This window comes from Sparus aurata, chromosome 6 (assembly GCF_900880675.1).
Source record: "Sparus aurata chromosome 6, fSpaAur1.1, whole genome shotgun sequence".
NCBI lineage: Eukaryota > Metazoa > Chordata > Actinopteri > Spariformes > Sparidae > Sparus > Sparus aurata.
Genome location: NC_044192.1, coordinates 16,354,864 through 16,374,102, shown reverse-complemented (window position 1 = coordinate 16,374,102; position 19,239 = coordinate 16,354,864). Strand labels below are relative to the sequence as shown.

The 19,239-nt window shown below is 40.7% G+C and overlaps 1 protein-coding gene across 7 annotated transcripts in view; it reads right to left on the bottom strand.

Annotated features, from left to right (window-relative positions):
- Positions 1-18,082, bottom strand: part of pparg (peroxisome proliferator-activated receptor gamma) — a 38,746-nt gene extending 20,664 nt beyond the window's left edge. For 2 of the 7 annotated variants that reach the window (XM_030421188.1, XM_030421190.1), the window contains exons 1-2: positions 17,952-18,082; positions 17,098-17,380 (exon numbers count right to left, since the gene is read on the bottom strand). Coding sequence is in view for 2 of the 7 variants with exons in the window: in XM_030421186.1 (XP_030277046.1) it covers positions 16,564-16,615 (52 nt within the window). In the remaining 5 variants the exon portion in view is untranslated. Of the gene's footprint in view, positions 1-4,066; positions 4,088-11,225; positions 11,230-16,563; positions 16,660-17,097; positions 17,457-17,951 lie in introns of those variants that run through there. The other 5 variants (XM_030421189.1, XM_030421186.1, XM_030421187.1 and 2 more) reach the window with 5 other exon arrangements.
- Between the last annotated feature and the right edge of the window lie 1,157 nt (positions 18,083-19,239).

The following is a 19,239-nucleotide window of genomic DNA, read 5'->3' as shown; positions in this document are numbered from 1 at the left end:
GTGAAAGGGGGTGACAGAGAGCGAGTCCCCAGACCACTTCAAGAAACCAAACTGCACCCGAGAGGCCTCAAGAAAAACCCCTTATGTTAGGAAATTCATGCTCGGTACTCAGCAGGCTCTTCAACACAACATAGAAAGAGAAAAAAGGAAGGCGGCTGCAGCCTGGCAGTTAAACCATGGCGCTTAAATCATGTCATAAAAAACAAGTTTGTACTGTAACTTGTCCTCTAAGAGTGCAGTACAGAATCTACTGAATTCAACATGTTTGTATCTGTGAGTGCTATGTGGGCAAACAGCCTGTCAGGCTTTATAAAAGGTGACAGATGATTAGTAAGGTTTATGCAGTATGTACTGTGTTTGCAAAGGTGTGTGTGTGTGTGTGTGTGTGTGTGTGTGTGTGTGTGTGTGTGTGTGTGTGTGTGTGTGTGCGTGTTCGTGCGTATGTTTGTGTGAGCACGTGCGTGACAGTTGTGCCGGCGTCTCCTGCCAGGTCTCAGATTTCCACAGGTCAGAACTTGTCTTCCAGGTGAGAGTACAACGTGTAGGAGGACTTTCTATCAGCTATTGCCTCAGTAATGACATAACAACAATAGGCCAACGGCAAACTGGCAGGCAGGTCTGGCAAGCTACTGTACCGACAGGCTGGACTGACAGTGTGTGTGTGGGCCGACACACAATGTAAAGATCAAGGCTGTCACAATACCAGAAGTTCTGGTAACTGTGCTACAATACTGGTGTGATGAAATATTCCTCTATCTCGCTAGATATCAGCGCAAAATAAAAAAAAGTCTTTGGCACAAAAAATAGGATATGGACGTATATCCTATTTTAAAGAAACAAACTGCACACAGTTGTATAGAAAAGGTCACATAACACAACATAATAGTTTTGTTATAATGGTAGTATCTCTAAAGCACTGAGTTAAAAATCAGATTTTAGATCTGTTTTTTTATAGCTTTCCTATCTAGAATGATACTGAATATCTGATTAACAGAGATTTTAAACATGGAAATATCTCCGTTTTGTTATTTTTCACAACCTCAGTAGAGAGCATCAACCTTCTCATTTAATGTATCTTTTAAGGATCTTTGAACGGACATAGGAGTGAAATGAACAAAAGTACAGACAAAACCAAAAAAGCTGGAATATTAAAAGACACTGTAAAATCTGTAAAGTTAACTTCAGGAGGGGGAATGAAGTTGCTCTGACATTATGAAAGCAGGAAAAAGAGGTGAAACTGGGAGGTCATTCAGAGAGATGTGAAATCTTTCCTTCGGGGACAAAGTTGCAAAACTAGTGAAATGTGTTTTAGTGTTCGTGTTTCTTCACAGCAGCAACATGTCGGTCCAAAATGGACTGAAGCAAAGCTGGGGATGAGATTGCCTCACAGAAAGTGGGTGAAGTCTTAATAATACCTGGAGTTCTTTATTAGATTCCATGCAAAGAATTCCAAAGAAAGAAATACACTTGCGGAGCTCAACAATACTCAAAAAAAGATTAAAAAGCTCTGAATGATTAAGCCGAAAACATTTGGCATCATCAGAATTTTTTCAATCATGTAGAAGCCTCCTCCACTCCTTCAAAGTAAGTAAGTCCAACAAAGAAAATGCACAAGGTGAGAAGCAGTTCAGGAAAAAGCAGTCGTCACAGAAGCCTGTCTGGTATACTTATGGGAGACAAAAGACAGAACCTGCCCCGCTGCATTCAGAAGCATTAACACTCTTATCTTTTTTGTTTGAATGAAAACTATGCTCACTCTCTGAGGGTGAGAACCACAACACACATGCAACAGCAGAAAACCATTCAATCAAAAGCACTTATAGAGACGTGCTGATATTTGAATATATTTTGTTGGACACTAATTGGGCTGCTACATGAGAACTTCATTCATAGAAAATGGTGTTTTAATGCAACTTAACTTAGTGCAGTAGAGTGATAGTAGGTGTAAATATGTGCCCTCTAGCAGAGCTGTACATACGCTTAATTTAGCTCAGTTCAACACTTGACAAGTTTCCTCGTAGTTGGCTTTATAACATCCTTTATGCTGCTTCCTCTCTAGAAGAAGGTGTGTGTGTTTTTTGTTTTTTTTGCACAGTAAGTAATTTTTAAGATGAAAGTCACCTCATGTGTATGACTGTCTGTGTGTGTATGTGTGTGTGTGTGCGTCTGTTACAGAGACGGTGGGAGTAAGTGCACAGAGCTCTGTGACTTCCTGACCTCTTCATGTAAAACAGCATGTGGTTCTGTGTCAATGACTAAAACAAAAAGGTATGCCCGCCTGCACGTCTGCCTCACAGTCCCCACAACATTTTTAAAAAAAAATAAAATGAAGTGGGCCTGGTTCTTGCCTGGTTAGTCCAGCATGAGGAAACTGTGGGATACACGGTGGAAAGATCATGTGTTGTCATAATGCTGTTCTTTGTTTCTACAGAGCTGATTTAACACATTTAATTGTTGAGACACACACATGACACACCACTCACACCACTGACACGCGGATGTCGCTTTATACTGGAGTAATTTATGCTGCCACTACTCGTACTCGTACATCTCACCTATTACTACCTGTGTGTAACCGTACACATCACAGGATATGTATCTATTTTACATCACACTATATAGTCACCCTGCTCACAGACACTGTATATTTATGTGCATACTACATTACCGCACAAGCTGTTCACATTATAGTTCCATTTTACAGTACATTACATTTCTTACTATAACTCACCTGGCTGTCAAAGTATTAGCCTATATTTTACATTGTACTCCTAAAATGCTGCTGCTGCTCTAAATTGAATCTCAGATTCTATTTAGATTTTGTTCCACGTGATTTTCTATATACATACGTATGTAAATGTACAAAATGTCATTTTATTTTCATTTTGTTTCATTGTTGTTTAATTGTGAAAAAGCCTGAGCATCAAAAACAGAAGTCTGTAAAAAGTTGCATGAAGTGTTGAAAAGCTGAAAAAGCAGCCATCCTCCCTCACTCTTCAGGAAATTAGCACTTTTTTGGTGTTTGGTGGTGTGAAGCCACTACAGGCACCTGAGAGGGCCTTCCCCTTTCTGCACCTAAACGATCAAACAGGAGAGTGATGGAAAACTGCGTTCACACAAGGTGTCAGCTAGAGGTTTGGACTGCCCTCTTGACAAAAACGAGAGTCTCCTCGTGTCTGAAAACCCACTTGATCGGTTGGTAATGAATTTACTCACTGAACTTCAAAGCTCGACACAACAGGAGGTTAAAAACCACACAATCTCTGTCTGCTTGGCACAGCTCTGAGTATGACGGCGCCTAGACAACCTCTTCTTTCTCTCTGATTTCTATTTGGTTTATCATCTAATTTTGAGTTTCAACTTCCAGGAAAGAGGATCACATAAGGTGAAACTGAGGTCAGCAGGACACTTCTCATTAATGGGGCTCAAACTAAAGAAAATGTGCTTTTCTGCATTTTTGAAAAAAGCACACGCAGCTTTTATTTCTTTTTGATTTAATCCTAAAACAATTACTTTCTACTTCATGTCTACATCTACCTTGTGGTTTTATTTCATAAGAGCACCTGGTTCATGCAATTACGAAAAAACACAAAATAATAGACTATCTGAAGAATGCTATAGCGCTGCCTCACATGACCTAGTTACAGATTTTCTGTTGTTTGGCCCAATTAGAGATAATAAATCTATGAACTATGTGTTTTTAAGCTCACTAAAGCCAAACTACAACGCAGGCTAGCTTGTGACCTGAAAATGTGTCTGAGAGAAGATTACCTGCATATCAGACAAGACTGGTTGGCACACAGTATCTCACTGATAAAGCACTGATGTCTGCGCGTTGAACTAAAAGTGGAAATAGACTCACCACACAACCTAAGGTAAAAATTCAGTTGTATCACTGCATCTATCCGACAACCTAAAGCCTTTAATCAGATGTAGCTACCCACAGCTCATGCATTGATTCAACGTGATGAACTGAGTAACACACACACACACACACACGCACGCACACACACACACACGCACACACACACAAACAGACAGACAGGGCACAGGACAGTCCACTCACCCTGTTCCTCCTGTTTCAATTCAGAGTGTTCAGTGTCAGCTCACTGAACAGCAACGAGGTGACAGTGGCAGTGACAGTAGATAGAGACCGGTGTGTGTGTGTGTGTGTGTGTCTGTGTGTGTGTGCGCGCGCGTGGGCGCATGTGTGTGTGTGTGTGGTCATGCTTTTCCTCAGGAAGTGATGACCGATAGAAAGGGAACTACACACATATTTTCTCTCTCTGACAGAGTCTGGGCTCAGCAGAAGTTCAGACAGCTAACTATCATGTGGTCTGCTTGTTTTTGTGTGTGTGTGTGTGTGTGTGCATGCGCAAATGTGTGTGGTTTTCATGACTAATTTCTTTTTTAGGTCTAGATGTCTCTTCTTAATCATACGGTTTAAACTTGTGTATGTGTGCCCATGTGCGTAAAAGTGTATTTATGGTCTCTCCAGTGTAAGTGTGTGTGTGTGTGTGTGTGTGTGCGTGAGTCTCTTTGTGTGAGTGTGCGTGTGTGTGTGTGTGCGTAGAGTGGTAGACATCAGATGCAGATGATTTCCTGTTGCTTCACTCTGACAGGCGACCTCATCATGCCTCTCTGGTTGCACTTCTCTCCCCCTGTTCAGTCACTCAGTGTCGATGTGACAGCCGTGACGCACTCACTTCTGCCTCCTCATGCAATACCAACACGACACAAGCATGCTGCTTCTCTGATTTAATTAAAGAGAAAATCATAGCAGCTACTTTCTAACCAGAATGTGAGAGCTGCTGGTTTAAAAACTGAGAGGAACGCTCACCATGTCCCTTATTATTCTAATTTTATCTGAGAGTCAACAGATTTCAGCAGTTGTAGCGGCAAGTTGATCCTTCTTGTTTTTATTTATACAGATATAGTACAGTACAATCTGTCATAATGATAGAAGGCTATTTATAATCTCACATGATTGAACATCTGGTTGTCGGACAGCAAAATTAAGCCTCTTTGGCTAAATCTGATACTTCACAGTGATGTTGATTTATGTGCCTTATCCTTAATAAATAAACTTTTCAAAGGCACAGCATCCAGTAACACTCTGACTGTATGCCTCCATAAAAATGTTCAAATTCTACTGAATAAAATTGCAGCAACGTTCACTCACGTTTTCAGGTCAGACCAGAGAGAAGTGGTTTCTTCTTTCTGGACAGTGACAACGGGAAAATTCTGCTTGCATTTCAGTTTGTATTTAAGTTACGTGACTTTGCAGGCATGCACAAAAAAAAAGCAAAGCAAAACTTGTGTCACAAAAGCGCTCCAGTTAAAGGTCAAACAATTATCAAGGGCATGCGACGAAGGAGACGGACCAATTGAACCAAAGCCTCCAGGAAGAGCGGCAGGCTTGAAAGCTAATTTGACGTAGTGGCCGAACCATGTAATTGCAACATTGTCACATGATGCACATTAGCCAAAAATACATTAATCAATAATCATTTACATTGTAAGGGAGAGGCTGTAAAACAGTGGAAACATTTTTGGCTTTTCACTGTCAGAATTTCATCCATCTAATCCGGTTACACACATCAAATAACTTTATCTCCAATAAAGTCTTTAGAGTGCATGCTGGACCTTACAATGCAGAAGCTGTGGGGAGCATCCAGTTCATTTTCTACTTGAGCTTTTGTGACTTCATGTGCCACTGAGCAACTTTCATAGTAATGAAAACCTGTATCCAGTTCTCATCACACACCCATGGTCTAAGCTTGTCTGCTAATGTCAATCATTTACTCACCACTGTTATTTTGGAGGTAAAGTTGGACAGGTAGGGTCAAGCTTTCAATCTCATACCACACATGTGCACTGAGAGAGTAACCAATCCCTTCAAACAATGCAAAGACAATTAGAAAAAGACTGAACAGATGAGGTGACTGCTATGTATCTGATATGTTGCCCCGGCGCTCATAAAACTGATATCGATCCCCACTGTACAGACATAAATCTTCATATAAAAACACCTTCTTGCTTTGGGACCGTTTCAAAGCCTTGCAAATTCTAACCTAAAGGCTCACGGAGAGTGGCAGTCCACACGATGACAGATCTACCACCATGTTGAACAGTTTGACAAAGATACAGTAGGGTACTATAGGTTGAAAACTAGGGCTGTCAAAGTTAACGCGTTAATAACGCGTTAACGCAACATCCTCTTAACGCCGTTAATTTTTTTAAAGCGCGATTAACGCTCGGTATAAAAAAACAAAAAACAAAACGCGCATTGAAAGATTTACGGCCGTCAGTGGCACCTGTAGTCTTGATCCAGAGGGTGGCAGAAAGGGAATCAGAAGAAGATGCAGCAGGGTTGGCGGTTCGGGAAAAACACGGTTGACTGAAAAGTGAGGAAATTGAGAAAGGACTTACCGTAAAATACCAAATAATAGCCAGGGGGTTTAGTTGTTTCAATCACTTAACAGACCAAAAGGCAATTTGGGACAGGCGTTTAATTCCTTCCTCACAATAATCCTGGATGAAAACATTACAAACTTCTCCAGCTTCTCTGTGAATTCTCTGGCATCCTCCTGTAAGTGAAGCTGTTGCGGCGGAGGAAACGATTCAGCCAACCAGCACTCGCTGCAAACTCCTCATCTCTGCTGTCACTCATGGTGGCGGACATTTGTTTCTCCATCGTCCTGATCATTCTGCGGGACACTCTCTCGTGGCGTGCCCGTTTGCTGATAACTCATCCCCGCATGTTTATCTCAGGCTCCTCGCTAGCCTTCTTCCTCCCTCCAGCAGGCAGCCTGGCCCTGTTGATGTCCTCCTCGGACAGACGCTCAAGCTCCGTTTCTCTCACTCTCTTCTGGTCGACAGAGAAACATCTAGCGGCTGCTTCTCCCGAGTTTTCCTCTGCATATTTTAACAGAAAGTTTGAATTTCAAGTGGTACTTTTTATTGTTTTGCTGCACCGGAGCCATGGCGATCATCAGTGTGATACTGACTGACAGAAAGCAGCAAACTGCGTGAAAAAGGCGACGAAGAAAAACGTGCAGTGTCAGTGGACACCTCTTCTTCCTTAATTTTTAAAAAAATAAAAAATTAGACCCGACATTTATTTGGAACCGGCAGTTATTTACCAAAATATACATCTGCACCGGCGTTTAAAGGGACCCTGTGGATAATTGAAACCCGTATATTATTTGGTCATTTACGGTATGAACGGCAAACTACTTTCGAAACACTGCCAGATGGTTCGGTCGATAGGACAAAAGTTATCTGCATGTACTATCGACATGAAATGACTTACCATCGAAGTACATTGAGTCTCAAATATCACTTGCAAGCCAAACACAGGGCAGATGCAGAGAGCCCCCCCCCCCCCGCCAAAAATGTTCATAATGCAAGCATATTTGCCCTTTCTTATGTTGTTAAAAGTATTAAGAACATTAAAAAATACATCAAGGTACATTTAGAACAGAAAAAAATGTGCCAAAAAAATTGCGTTTAATTTGCGATTAATCGCGAGTTAACTATGGACAAAATGCGATTAATCGCGATTAAAAAAATTTATCGTTTGACAGCCCTATTGAAAACCTCTGGGACAAGTTGAAACTGCATCTAGAATACCTCAGGTGTGACAAACTGACTCATCAGATCATATCATACAGTTAGTTTTTCAACATATCAAGAGACACGGTTTTTAAGTTGAAACTGATCATGCGCCATACATTAAGTGTGAGACCCGATGACAATGAAACACCCTGTAACAAGAGCCAAGAACTGTTTTTCCTCTGATCAGTGAAAACTCAGCTTTACTAACCGAGCTAAACTCTTACTTTAGTGGGTTCTCACTAAAAGTTTCATAAGTGGCTGCGCTCTAGCTGGTGTCGCCAAGGGGCGGCATCATGTTTTTTCAGTGAGCCAGCAGAAATGTGGAGCAGTGACGAATTGCTAAAGCAGAACAGAAGTGAAGTCTGGCTGAAAGGTATGATAACATACACATTCACATTCATTCACATTTTTGCTGAAGGGTTAGATGAGACGATCAATTTCACTCTTGTGTCTTTGCATTAAGTATGGAGCTAGAACCAAAAGGCAAATGATGTAGCTTAAAACAAAAACTTGGAAGAGCTGGTTTTCTCATGTCCAAAGTTTAAAAAATACACCTACCATTACCTCTCATGCCGCCGAAACACGTTACGACTTTCAAAGTCGGCAGATTTCTGTGCTGTTCACATTACACAACTGTCAATCTTACAAAAGGGCATTTTGAAGTTGTCAGTACACGAGTGATCAGCACAAAAGGTAAGACATTACAAGACTTTTCAGGAGGAATCCCCGGTAAGTCTGTCTGGTCTTCAGACTACAGGCAACAAAAATCATGTGGAAGCCATACCGCAAGACACTGTGCAAGACAGGAGTTCATGTGCGAGACAAGATCATTTTCTAACTTTATAACTTTACTTGTCTAGTACTTTCCTGGTATTCTTCCATTCCTGGTCAAAAACGAAGTCACCGGCAGATACACATATTAAACCTGCTAGATCTCCTTGGTATCTGCAATGAATCGGTAAATCTCTAACTTGTTAATACACAATAATAAGAAAACGACAGGCAGAGACCAAATAAGGAGACCAATGACTAGAACACCACACTGGATGATTTTATCTTCCAACTGTCAACAGTGTGAACAGACTCGGACAGCCTGGGTTTGTTTAGTCGTCACACCCAAATCAAAGATATAATCAGCTCAACAATCAGAAAGTGAGCCCCTGCTCTAACTTAGCAAAAAATAAAACAAGCTAGAATCACTGCCTTGTGGTGTTATACCTCCGTGCTCAAGTCAATCCATGGCATTGCCAGAAAACTTTTCACATAATGAGGTCCCAGTGAAGTTGACCTTTGTCACATAATTTAATTATCCATTGTGATTGTGATGGAAAGGCTATTCTTGCCAGATTTACACTGAAGATCAGGATATGTTCTACACCACTGTCAGAATCATAATGTGAATGGGACGTGAGGTGGACCTTGTATTACAGGCGGCATGGTGACAGAAGTCCAGTGAACAGCACTCTGGGGAATTGTAAAGAAACATATCGAGCCCTTTCATGCAAACAAAGACAGACATTTAATGACAAACACACACATGCAAGGGCATATAAGTACACTGAAACTATTCAAACTCAGCATGAGCAGGTCAGTATCCAGACGCATGTAAAGAGGGACACTGAGAGGAAGAGAGAGCACCCACAGTTGTAGTATATTTTTGTGTGTGTGTTTGTCTGTGTGTGTGTGTCTGGGAATCTGCAGTTTTAACAATAATCTGAGGGCGTGAACTTTCCCCCAATTCCTCGAAATAGTTATGAGTTAATAGTTGATGAGTCTCTAGAGCCTCAAGAGCTTCCTCGCTGGATAAGGGGAAGGACCGCTGCATGCTGTCAAGGCCTCACACTTACTTGCGCACTCACACACACACACAGATGTACATAAACGTATATGTGCCATACTGTCACACTGAAAGACATATGTGTATGAGGACACATGTGTACACAGCGTAAACAAAGCAGTGTTCGGGGCACTCCTTCCATTTATGACGGGAGAACCAAATCAGGCCAATCTATCTTCGTCTCACACACCCGCATACATTAACACAAACATACACACACCTCTAAGCCTGAGAGGTGTTGCTTTGAAAACAAGGCATGATGGCTAGAAAGAGAAGGAGAATGATTGTCATTTATGATGACGTCTCCTAGGTTAATGATCACGTTGCTTGAGGATGACCTTAGGAGCTGAGTGAGAATGGCTAAACTTGCGTTTGGACAGAGACGGGGAGAGGGGAGGAGGGCAATGCGGTAGGAAGAGGGAGAGGTACGGAGTGGGAAGGGTCATGCCCTGTTCCTCGAAGCGGAGAGGAAAAGACCGGAGTGTGCTGCCTTCAGCTGCTGTTTAGCAGGACAATAACAATACAACACATGACGTGACTCTCATTCACAGAACGTACTGTAAACACGTGTGCCAGGAAAGGTGTATGCAAAAGAAACTGATTTAGAATTGTCTGTGAAAAAGGAAGGTTTGGCATGACAAAAATGAGTGCCAGAGTTGGCCCAACAATTGACCGTTCGCTCACTCCCTCCCTGTCATTGTCAAACCAACTGTATTCACACGTTAAACACATTGTGCATGGTGCTGTTTTGAGGAAGATGAGGGAGTACATGTTTTATTCCTTTGCAAATCAAATTTACATGAGGTACTAAGGTGTATGGAATTGATTGAACATTCAACATGTCTTTGTGAGCTGTAATGTAACTGGGTTGGGCAATCCACCTGTTTCCTCAGAAGCCTATGGGGGCTGCCATGACAGATAACTACTTCCGCCGGCGGTTTTCTGTTTCCGGTTGCCTTGCAACTGCATGATGGCCGCTGCCACTAAGCTAGCCCTAAACAACTAGCGTTAGGTCATAAGTGCTAAATTGTTTTGAAAATGAGCTCAGGTACAACATGTGCCGTTGTTGGTTGCCACAACAATTCATGAAAATTTAAGTTTTTTTCAGAAACGTCTCGTGTAGTACATCAACAACTTAGTCAAACTTGTCCGTGCCCTGCGCCCTACACGCCATGCTGAGGAAGGAGGAACAGAGACTAGCGCGGCTCGCGGCTTTGACACTAAAATAAATATTTGGGTTTCTGAATATCTTCCACAGTATAGCTGCTGCATGACTGCATGACTTCCCTAACCCGGCAACGTCCGAGCAGCCGCCTGTCTCCACGACTTCACTTTCCTTCAGCATTATCCACGCTGTATGTTTAGCTTGATTGACGCTGTGGCTGGACTCTACTGCTGCCTTCAGAAATAACTTGCTGTGTTTCTTCAACAGTACTTTCCCTATGTTGTTACTGTGCAGGTAGTTGTATGCTTCTGTGCTTTTGTAACTGCGTAATTCTCCACCGTCAACACCTTCAGAAAATATAAGATAAGCATTAGCCCGACGTTAGCTACATCGACGTAGCTAACGTCATGCTAATGCCGGGCTAATGCTTCATGTCATCTGCCAACTCCGTGAGAACTGTCCTCATGACTTATTAAAACATCTGTTCTGTGTATCCACCGCCGATTTTTATCCATTCTGTCGCTTTCTTTGTGTTAAAAAGCCGGGTTTTAGAGCGAGCATGACAGCTACGTTAGTGTAAACGCCGAGGTCAACCAGCTCAACCGGAAGAGCATAACCAAATATCGCTATGAACCATGGGTAAACTCACAAAGTCAGGAATAAGGTGGATATCTTAAAATTTTCCAACTGTCTCAACATCATCAGCTCAACAACTGGCAATTCTTGAAATATTCATAGAGGTATGTGTGCAGCATGCACAGGGTGGCAATGTCCTCTCTCCTCATACTTGTGATATAAATTATGGTTATTTAAATAATCCGGTTAATTTCGTTACCTGGCCCTCACGAACTGACTCATGAACGACTCCCACCGCACATTCAGCAGCGGGATGTGACCAAAATAATCAACAATCAGCTCTGATTTGGTTGAAATACAACCTTGATTAACTGAGTTAGATGCTGAAATATTCTGGCTGTACACACTGACATCCTGCTTTTGGCTACCAGTAATCTCACTCTTTGGCTCAGGGGGTGTTCACTGTGCTCCTGAATTAGCTCACTCAAGGAGACTCTGTTGCTGATTTGTTTCTGACTTCGCTCTTCAGCGGAAGACCGTTAAGCTAGCAAAATGATGGAAATCCCCCAAGAAACCAACCATCACTGGACTCTAATCGCCAAACCCTAGCTGCAATAGTTAGCCTCCTCCTTTATGTTAACAAAGGACGAGCCCCGTTAATGACTAGGATATCCACTGTGTAGTAGTCCCCAACTGAGTGACAGCTTGGCCTGCTCACTACTTGTTGAGTGTTGATGGTAGTGTTAGTAGCCATGTCTTGTTTGCAGTAGTCGGATCTGATTCTCTTCATCATACCGTATGGTACTAACTACCTCTAAACTGCAAGGACAGTGTTGTTTCTTTATTTTCATGTCCTCTGTGTGGTTCATCCTTCAGTGAGGATGCAGACTTTACACCTGTGACACAAGCTACAGCTTAAGCTTTTAATGTGAGCCAGCTGGAAACAATAATAATAAAAAAACATCAGCCAGTGTTTATTATTAACCAATGGACCTGTGTGAGTTTAATTAGCTGGCTACAACTGACAAAATTGTTGCTGTTGTCATTTCAGTTGGCAAGTTGCCTGTTTGAAAAGGACCTTCTGCTTCAACAATGAACAGAAATACAGAAACGTAAATCTCCCGCCCTGTCATTATTGAAATAATATGGGTGCGAGAAAGGATAGTTCGACGGGTGAAAGAACAGCAACGGGACTGAGAGATCTGTCGAATTATCTAAAATCATTAAAGAACAGCCAATGACAAGAAGAGGTACAAAAAGTTTCCAGGATGAGTGAAAGCTATTTACAGTCATTGTTCCTCTTTCATTTCCATGATCCTTTGGCATTTAACCATTATTAACCAATTTGAAATTGAGGGGGCAGATTCATCATCCTTAGCGGGACCTGAACTACTAATGTCTCAAGCATTAAACCCATGGAGAACCTTGCGCACATAAAGTCTGAGTCAGTCTTAGTTCCAACTAGAGGCCGAGGTTTTGACCTGAGGAGCTGCTGTTTGCTCCCACATGTTTCTAAAGGGAATTTAGGACAAAGGTTGCTCGATATCCCTGTCTGTTGAAAAACATATCTAAGTTAAAGTGCACTGGCAAGGAAAAGTCTTCGTTTTAGTGTTTATTTGTGTCAGTTGACGTGTGTCTTTATGTTTGTGTGAGCATGGGTGAACTCACGACTGGAGAACTGGCCCAGACCCCTAAAGGTCCTCAAAAGCTTCAGCTTCACTGTGTGTCGGTTGTATTTTGGTAATTCATTAAATGGTGAATTGGTTTGGGAGGATGCAAAACTAAAGCACAACGGTAGCTGAATTTTGGCCATCATTTCTTTTAGTTATGATAGAATTTTACTCAGATAAGTTGCTGCCATCTCAAAACACGATGAGAGCGATAAAATAAAGTGTGACAGGACAAGAGGCACAGTCGGTCAGATAATCACACGCCAAATTATCTAAACCTCTTTATTTGAAGGTGGAAACAAGATGAGTTGTATCCCAAATGATGGCAATAACCCCTTACTACACAGGACAATGGTTTACATGAACAATTGCGGTTATCAAAAATTTGGACTAGACTTGTTTACTCAGTGAGTAATTAAACTATATGATAGAAACCACAATTTAATTTATACAACAAAGATGATAAATCAAATTATTTATCAGTACTGACTTCCAGTGTATACTGTATACCAATATGTATAGTGTATATATGCACCACTTTATTAATCAAAAAACAAAAATGCATTGACAGAAACATAATTAGCAACTGTTTTGGAATATTAGTCACTTCTAATTTTCAAAGAAAGATGTGGAATTCTCTACAACCAGCTTCTTAATCTGATGACAAGATCAATGTTGTCTTAAGGAAAGTGTAATGGGATTTTTTCAATATTTTCAAGACTCAATAATGTTTTGATTCATCCACTGAATCCAAATTAAAAAAGAGACATGCCTGAGGAGAAGTCATATTCACACCTTGCATTATTGTGTGCTCTTTTCTCATCAAGACTGCATTTAATACAAAGTGTGAAGAGGTGAGAACTGAAAATGTTCTTTGATGTTGTCATAAACATGAGTCACTTCTCAGATGCTCAAAACGTGTTTGTGACTAAAGCACTTTGTCTCCACCACATCTGGTCATTGTTGAGAAAAAGAGAAAATGTGAACAGGTGTAACAGTAACAACTGATTCATGTCGAAAAATGTTACGTAGGCTCTGTTGACAATATGTAAATAAAAGAAGAAAAAAAACATGCAGTATTCTCAGCTTTTGAGTCAAACTAGTTGACACACATTTGCCCAACAGAATATTTTAAAAGCTAAAGATAGAATTAGAATAGGATTGCCTTGTTCAACTCCTACTCACCATTACAGACTCTGTAGTTATACTGGATGTGAGATCTATCGCTACAACAATGCAAAAAAAAATAAACACAGCGAAAAGGTCTTGTTATCTATCTTAATCCCAACTCATCATTAATTAAAATATAATTTACATAAATTCAGGAGGACACTTCAAATAGGATACTGTGCTAATACAGAGTACGACAGAGACTAAATTAACTTTTGTCAGCAAACAACCGGCTGCGTGCCACTATTTATTTGTTGTAAAAATAAATCCAAGTCCGCAGCAAAAAATGTTGCTTCCAGAAATTGTGAAATGATTAGCCTTTAAGTTAACTGGGTCAACATTGTCTCAATGTCATCTGATAAAATTTAATCAAAGGTGGCCTGTTTGCATTAACCATAAGAAAAGCTGAGTAAAAACACCAGGATGTCAGCGGTGTAGAGGCAAGAGTGGTTAACTATCTGTGGGCTGAACCGAGTGCATCACTCTTTATATTTCTCGGTGTATTTGTACAGATATGTGTGCTGTTCATCTTCCTTCCTTTCATGCAGTGATTATGTTTAGCCCTTACAGGGGTTTCATATACACAACCTTTTAAAGCCGTCGCAAACAACTTCTCAGAAGACTGGAACCTGTTGCTTCCTGTACTTTAAATAAACACAGATTTTCAAAACCAAGACGAATCCTGCAGTGGAGGCGTCTTTGAAAACCTGAGTTCTGTCTTTATACCAACTCAAACAAAGCTTTGCGTGGAACCGTGTTGTCTGCAGAGTTAGACATCGCCTTTCGAGCCGTGTGAGGGACAACATAAACATAGCATGGTATGTCAAGACACTCCTTCCGTTTATGACAACAGAGCAAAGTCCAAATCTGTCTCAGTCATTCACACACACATACTGTACACACAGCTCTTTAGCAATTATATAACTTGATCAGGAATAAATCACCAACTGGTGCTGTATCAACACTTAAGTCAGACAGTCAGACTTAAAGCACCTCATGTAGAGATTACAAAACACATATGATATGTGATTTCCTGTCTCAGAAGATTTTAATCAGATATTGTGCTAGACACAAGTTTCTACATTCAGTCTGTTAATGATCAAAAACTCAAACAGCTGTCAAAAAAATTAGCAATTGATACACAAATACGTGAGAAAGAGCAAACAACTGTGCCCAATGCCACATAAATTCTAAATCATCACATTAAAGTATGAAAGGGATATCATGACATTTATCCAGATGAGGACTTTAAACCAGAGAAATGACCTTTTTTAACTTCTCCAAAACAGATTGTTTCTCAACCACAAATCAATCACAAGTTCTCCAACTCTAAAATAGCCATATAACATTTGTGGTGACATTTTAACCTTAAATGAACCTAAAACACATGATATCACTCTGGCAAATGCTTCAACATTCATGGCATTGGTTTGGTGAGTAATGTCCCTGCTATCAAATCATTATGTTATCATCTGTAAAAACCTGTTACTCAAATCTAAGAATTCAACTTTTAAAGAAGTGTTGATTCGTACAATTACCTCCCTTTTTTTAAATGAAATTTATTGTCAGCATCTGGACAGCTTTTAGAGAGCATCTGAAGATGAAAAACTATTATTTACCTTTTGTTTATCCGACTTTTTGTCATTTTTTTTTTTTATACACATGTGGCTATTGGTATTACAGATTACTGTTTGCCTCTTAAAGACCACACAGTTGGTTTGGCATGTCTAAGCACATTTATTACGAACAGCATTTACTTTACGTAAGTGGCAGCTTATTTCAAAAGATGCTGATAGATAGATAGATAGATAGATAGATAGATAGATAGATAGATAGATGGTCTGTATTTGACCAATGTCAAACAAAAACAGGCAAAGACACTGTATGATTCTGTAAGCGTCAAAAGACGCGTACAACCTATGAATATCAAGAGTCAAAAATATCTTAAATAGCTTTATATAGGTAAAACTATTTGCTTTAAAATATCCAAATAATTCTGTTTAAGTTCTCCCTGATTGTTCCCAGAAGGATCAGATTATTGACATGATATTCCCACAAAGTGATCGAGAAAGACGTCCACAGATATGGTGAACATCTAGACCAACCGTCAGCAGTGAAAGTCTGAGCATTGTATAACAAATGTTTGATGTTGGAAATTCACCGTCCGAGTGCCATTATTACATCATAATAAAACAGCAACAGGCCAGTTCAAATCAGCCACCACGGAGCCACAAAGCAACCCTCACACAGAAGTCAGTGCCGGGCGCTTGTGTCCACATTATTGCTGAGTCACGACCAAGACTTTCCAGTCAATTCAGAAAACACAGAAGTGCCTGGGCGTTGTGCAATATCTGATGTTCCCCCACAACAGGACAGAAGATAAAAAAGACACGAGAGAAGAATATTTAAAGTACACAGATTAAATAAAACATCTTTGTAACTCATACGAATCCACCCCCTTAATGGGATTGCTGTTTAAAAGTGCGAGGCGCGGTAACCTCAGAGGGAGTGCGCCAGTCTCTTACCTGAGCAGTTGTGACCATTTTGATGGCTAAAATCTCTGCTTGGTGTTTGCATGTCAGACTCACGCTCACACTATGGCCCACAGGCACACTATGGACCAACACCTGACTGTGTGCCAGTTGTCAGTCCTCTGACAGCACCCCCCCCCCTCCCTCCCCCTCCACCTCTCCACCCCAAACATAACCACCCCCTGACTGTGGCCACTGGCAGCCTGTCACTCTCCACAAAGTGTCCACCTTAACAAGATGATCACATCCCGCCGTGTCAGGAACATTTCACATGGATGGATACATCAAGAGGTTTTCAGTTTGAATGTCTTTCAACAAGTTCAGATAACTAATTTGTCATTAGTGGTAGGTTTTTATAGAGATTTATAGGATTTGTTTCCTGTACACTTAAAAAAAACAAACAGACTACAGTGTTGACAAATTAATTTAAGTTTACGAGGTGGTTATTAAGCGCGTTGACATGCAACCAGCAGCCACAACACTCACATCGCACTCAGCACGCTGTAAACCGAGCGGAAGGTGACTGACCTGATCAGGGTTTTGAAGCGCGGAGCAGACGGAGCCCGCTGGAGCTTTTGTTTTTTGTTGTCGTTCTTGTTCTTGCTTCTCTCTCCGGGTTTATGCAAATCTGACAAAAGTGTCAGCCTCGAAAAGCCGTGGCGTGTCTCACTTCCACAGGAGCTGCAGTGTCACAGTGGTCAGGTCTGTTTGCTGTGGAGGTTTCTGGTCATGCTGCTGCCGCTGCTGAGGTCGGTGCCTGCTGGCTGCCTGCTGCCTGTCTGCCTCTCTCCTCCCTCCTCTCTGCACAGTCCTGAGGACACACGCGGAGGCATCAAATTACCCTTTAACGTCTTTGGCAAGCTAGCTGTGCTGAAACGTTACTTCGTCTGAACTCTGGTTTTGAAGTGAAATATGATTTATATCATATATCAAACAACATCTTTCTTTGTTTTATTTGTTTTTAGTTGATAAGGCACACACATTTGAGTCTAAGGCTCATTGAATAAAGGATTAGTTCAACAGAATGAAGCTAACGTTTAACCGTTAGCTAAGATCGATGTCGTTCTCATGCCCTGTAATGTTTTGGTAAAACTAAAAACTCACACTGGAATATGTCACACAAGCTACAGCTTAAGCCTTTAATGTGTGCAAGGTGGAAACAATGTAAAACATAAAAATAAAACAGTAATGATAAAATAAGCCAGTGTTTCTAATTAACCAATGGACCTGTCTGAGCTTAATTAGCTAGACAAATCAGTAAGATTGATGTCGTTCTCATCGCTGTGAAGTTATGGTAAAACTAATCCTAACACTGGAATAAGGGGGAAACAGACAATATTGTGTAATATATCGGGTTCTGTTTATGTATGAAATTGACCTACCAGCACGCCCAACGCTCAGAAAATAAACAGTTGAGTCTTATTTGTTTGATCCGTTTATAATGCAGTGGCCTGTATGAGTCACTAGGTGGCAATGTTGCGCTGTCTGTCTCTTAATACAGCAATTCTTGTTGTTTGTACCTCGCAGTATGCTGTAGTTTTGAGTTATGCTAGTTATAGGCATATGTCTATGATAATAGGTCCATGGTGGAGGCTGCCATGTTTTTTAAAGTTTACTTTTCCATTCCCTGTAAGGTAAGCAGTGTTAATCGCAGCCTGAGTTATCATCAAATATAACTTAAACTAACTAACTAACTAACTAACTCACTAACTAAAACCACCCATCTATTTAAATTGTGCATTGATACTGTTTATTTACATCTTAAACTACATTTTAACACTACATGTTATGACATTTTTGCAACTTGTTAGTTGCAGTTAGTAGGCTGTTAGCTCCTCATGTGTTTCTTGCTGATGGTGAGTGTTGGTTAACCTGACTAGCATGCTGTGAGTCAGTGGGCACTTCCATCTGTGTAAATAATGCTTGATGGATCAATAGCTTTTCTGCCTACTTAGCATCTCATTTGATAATTTGTCTTTTATATTCTATAATTTATTCCTGTCAGAGCTGTATTTAAATTGATCCTACAGAAACACTTATTGGACTGCTGTTCTTGATTTCTTTTTTTTTTCTTTTTTTTTTTATTAGATTATTATTTGAGTAGGAATTTTTATCCATGCCCTGTAAGGTGACGAAGCTAACGGTGAGTCAAAGAGAGGATTGTTTCTATGAAGCATTCAAACGCAGTCAAAGTCTCAACCACAATCCCAAAACCAGTATCAGGTGCCTTCATCTCTCCACACCACACCCACACCTACAAAAAAAAAAAAGAGAGTGACATAGTCCGGGAGCGTCATGGCAGGATTTTGGTATGTTAGCTAACATACCAAAATCCTGCCATGACGCAATTCACTGTGTAGCAAGCTAGCTAATGTTAGCTAACATTAACTTTAAACCCAAGTATCATTACATATTTGACATGTCTTGCAGTAATATCATTGGCTTAATCCATTTCGAAGCTAACAGTTTTGCACACCGTTGGAACAGTTCGAGAGTGACGAGTTGGCAAGCCGCTCTGGAGAAAGCATAAACTTCACATACTTTTGATTTTACCTTTACATAGAAATAGCCTAGAAATAGTCTGGATTCATTTATAGGTAACCAAGAGATTTGGGAAAGGTCTCATTCTTTTTAAGTTCCATTATGATCCGTTAACACATTGGCAATACA